The sequence below is a fragment of the Epinephelus moara genome, chromosome 20 (assembly GCF_006386435.1).
Source record: "Epinephelus moara isolate mb chromosome 20, YSFRI_EMoa_1.0, whole genome shotgun sequence".
NCBI lineage: Eukaryota > Metazoa > Chordata > Actinopteri > Perciformes > Serranidae > Epinephelus > Epinephelus moara.
This window is the reverse complement of record NC_065525.1, coordinates 45,907,495-45,911,703: the sequence shown is the minus strand read 5'-3', so window position 1 is coordinate 45,911,703 and position 4,209 is coordinate 45,907,495. Positions and strand designations below refer to the sequence as shown.

The 4,209-nt window shown below is 42.4% G+C and overlaps 1 protein-coding gene and 1 long non-coding RNA gene across 2 annotated transcripts in view; both read left to right on the top strand.

Annotated features, from left to right (window-relative positions):
* On the top strand, window positions 1–1,146 carry LOC126408629 (uncharacterized). The gene is made up of 2 exons (XR_007571914.1): window positions 1–77; window positions 116–1,146. It is a non-coding gene; the product is annotated as an uncharacterized LOC126408629 (long non-coding RNA).
* rpl27a (ribosomal protein L27a) overlaps window positions 1–3,019 on the top strand; it is a 5,746-nt gene extending 2,727 nt beyond the window's left edge. Inside the window, exon 5 of the mRNA XM_050074296.1 lies at window positions 2,841–3,019. Coding sequence (XP_049930253.1) covers window positions 2,841–2,969 — 129 coding nt within the window. The 3' untranslated portion in view covers window positions 2,970–3,019. The remainder of the gene's footprint in view (window positions 1–2,840) is intronic.
* Window positions 3,020–4,209: the final 1,190 nt, after the last annotated feature.

Sequence of the window (4,209 nt, the reverse complement as noted above, 5' to 3'; positions counted from 1 at the left end):
TATACGTCATGGCGCCAGAAGGGCAAGGAAACGAGCATGCCTTTATTCGGATTTGCGCAAGGTTTGGTGCAGGGAAGGTTTCTGATTGGATAGGGGGCGGGGCGGATCAGGGAAGGTTTCTGATTGGATAGGGGGCGGGGCGGATGTTACGTGTTTACGTTTACTGGAAGAAAGCATTGTAGTCCTCGCTCCAGATAACAAGATGCTTGATGACGCCGTTTGCGCGCTATATATGTCATGGCGCCAGAAGGGCAAGGAAACGAGCATGCGCAGAAAGACCGCAATGAACTTAAAGAGGAATGAGTGTATACAAGTGCGAGAAATTCTTTCATTGGGAATTAGAAACGGAATATTCCAGCCCCTTACATCGGATTGAATTTTCAATCGCATTGGCTATTTTCATTCTGAATTAGGTGTTTACAAGATCACTTTTAATAGGAATGAACTTTCATTCCAAATGAAAAGGGAATTAAACTGTCCATGTAAACGCACTGACTGTTGGCGTGTTGGGTCAGTCAGAGAGGCCGTTTACACGTTGCCGGCTATTTTCATAAACGGACATTTCACCGTCTCCGTTTTCAAAAAGATCTTCATTTACACTTAGCCGTGTATATATACACAAGAGCATGCCAAACCTGTAGGTGGCAGTGTAACGAGAAGCTCAAGCCTTCCATGTATCCATTGTCACCATAGCAACAAAGGTCGCACTTTTGACACAGGCGCAAGTTCCGGTGCATACTGTGACGCCGGCTGCCTATAACTCCGTTTATCTCCGTTTACATGCAAATGCGCAACCGGAGTTTTCCAAAATCTCCACTCTGGCCGGAGTTTTTAGAAAGACTCGTTTTCAGAGGAGAAATCTCCGTTTGCGTGTAAAGAAGGGCACAAACGAAGGAAGATGTCTCCGTTTATCAAAATCACTGTGTACGTGTAAACGGCCTCAGAGACTGAACATCTGAGACTCTGCTCGTCATGACATCAGAACATGACGATGTGCTCAGTGTTTTTCTTAAGACTGAACATCAGTGTAGTTTAAAGACTAAAAGTAAAAGACAATATTTAATCTGGAGTTTTTAGCAGTGAGGATAAAAACCTTCAGATGACTTTGAGACAGTGCTGTCTCTGTATCTGGGCTCGTTAACGACTGTAGGAAAAAACAAGATGTTTAATTTCAGCTGTTTGTAGCGTCCTCGTTAGAACTATTACTCAACAGCTATCAATCGCTACGTTTACATGGACAGTTTAATTCCACTTTCATTCGGAATGAAAGGCCATTCCGATTTAAAAGTGGTCGTTCCGATTGAAAATTAAATCCGATTAAAGGGGGTGGTTTATTCCGTTTGTCATTCCAAATGAGAGAATGTTGTGTGCATGTATACACTCATTCCTCTTNCGTCAAGCATCTTGTTAGCCGGAGCGAGGACTACAGTGTTTTCTTCCAGTAAACGTAAACACGTAACATCCGCCCCGCCCCCTATCCAATCAGAAACCTTCCCTGCACCAAACCTTGTGCAGACCCGAATAAAGGCAATTAAACTGATCTCCGTGTAAACCCTCATTCAGAATGAATATTTCTCATGTAAACTACCTGGAAAGACTTTAATTCTGAATGAGAAGCCATCATGTTACCGCAACAAGTATCTGAGGTCCTGTCGTCACAGTGCAGCTGGCAGATTTGCTCTGTGATAACAAAACTGGTTCTGATCAAATCAGTGTCTCTGGATTTGTGACAAGTTTAGTAGATAAAAGATTCCAACATGTAAAGACAGCCTGTGGTTGTGAGGTCGTTTGTCTGGCTTCTGTTTTTCTATTTTCCTTTTCCTAATCTTTGGCTTTGACCCAGAGTCCTGCACAGGTCCATTTCTTAAAACCCACACCCATAAAGCTCAGTACCAGAACCAACCCGTACCCATCATTATGTCACAGTCAAAGCCGCATCACTTTTACCGATGAGAGAGCTTTTTGTGGGTTACCTGCTGGTATCGGCCCGGTGCACGACTCTGTGTTCAGCCTATTTCCCAGTAAGCTTTGTTCAGTGTGAGATATTTCAGTGTTGACACACACCATCATCAGGGATGAACCAGGTCTGACACTGAGACCAGAACCACCTCATAAATGTCCAGTCTCTGTCGTGTATGCATGAAAACTGTCCAATGACAGCCCCAGTAGATGGAAAATATTTATGAGGAACTGAATGTAATGTTGATCAGACCAAACCTGAACATCATCAGTCAGCAGTGTGGGAACCTTTTGGCCTTTTATGTTTAATTTGTAAAGTTAATCCACCTGTTTTATTTAATTCGCACCCTCCACCCTAAAAGGATCCTGTGGACCAAACTGGATTTAGAGAGTTGTTCGACTGTCATGGCCGACACAAAGGGAGATTTGGTGTGAAAATCCAAACATGCACAAACTTATTGCCTCAGTGGTTTTGTGACCAAATTAAATTTCTCCCAGTGTCTGTAATGTGTTTCTCACATGTCAGTCGACACAGGTGTGTTACAGGCCACAGTATAGGGAACAATAAGTGAGTTCGACAGTAGAGAAGAAGAATATTTTCACCAACACATTGAGATGTCTGAAGTGCAGTCAGTGAACTTTGTGTTGGATGAAGAATAAAAGATGTTCAGTGATAAGGAGAATCAGTCACTGTTGTTCTGTGTGACCTGGCTTTGCTTCAACACTGCTGTTAATTAACGAGTTGTCACTGGATATTAAATTAATTTAGTTCACAGCAGTTGATATTATGGGCTGTTTCCCTGTTGAAACGGTTTACAGAATGTTGTCAGATAAAATGTTGGTTGTTATCTGGTTGCTCTAACGTTGTTCTCATGTTCCAGGGTTACTACAAAGTCCTGGGCAAAGGCAAACTGCCCAAACAGCCTGTGATCGTCAAGGCCAAGTTCTTCAGCCGACGGGCCGAGGAGAAGATCAAGGCAGTGGGAGGAGCCTGTGTGCTGATGGCATAACGTTCCTGTCAGTGTGTTTTTGCAAAAATAAACTGTATAAATGGAAACGTCATGTTCGTCATGTCTGATTAAATTATGTGCTGCAGTTCTTCTGCTCAGTAAATATGTCAGCAGGATTGTCACATGTATTTTTATGCCTTAATGCCGGCGTTAGCTATGACAGGAAGTATCATGTGCTCAGGTTGATGTATGAACGTCCATCATCCTTACTGCGAGGGAATTAGTTAAGATTTGGATGAAAGAATAAACCAATGAGAATTTGGTGGTCAAAGGTCAGCTTGACTGTGACATCATCATGTTTTAACGTCATATCTCAGGAACAGAAGGGGAGACATTTGGTCAGATACTGAATTGGTGACTTTAATCTTGAAACTGCTGATTGTATAGATCTTCTGTGTGTGTGTGTGTGAAGCATCCATGTTTTCACTGACATGGATGGAGACTGTCAGAGACATTGGAATGTTTTCACTGACATGGATGGAGACTGTCAGAGACATTGGACTGGTGGGCGGAGTCATACAACCATGGGGTGGTAATAGGTCATTTAAGTGCAGTAAATTTGTGTCACTGATGGAGGCTCATTAGATATACAGTCTGGGGTCAGTGAGTCACCTCAGGGTCACTGCAGTCTGCAAAATGTGGATTTAAAACATCTTGAACATTTAAAGTAGAAATGAATTGAAACAGCAACACAGGTGTTTGAACAGATGTCAGAGACACTGAAGGAGCCCTGGGAGTGATGGCAGAGTGTGTTATAAGGGAAGTAACATCAGAGACAGGCAAAGAAAAATAATATTAGATGACTTTTGTTACTGTTAATAAGTGCTGCTGTCAGACCTGTTGATTTTTGGTCTTTTTAAAACTCAGTGTGGTGCAGCCCGTCACACAGGATGTGTCTGTGAGCAGGAAATGATCTGACCTGTCTCCAGGTGGAACAGTTTGAACAGTGGAGGACTAAGGACAGAAATAAACCAGATCTCTTAATAAAGTAAAGATCTCAGAAAAGTTAAATATGACCTGATTAATAAAGTGTGATAGAACACACAGTCAGACTGAAACACTGAGATAAGACTTAAATATAAAATAAACTAGTCCACACCCATTGGTAGCTTTGTCACCTTCTACCTATGCCAGTCCTCAATGCCTATGTGCAGTTTCACATAGATTGACCACATCAGTGAGTAGAAAAACGTGGGACAGACAGAATGACTGACTGACAGAATGACACACTGACAGTTTC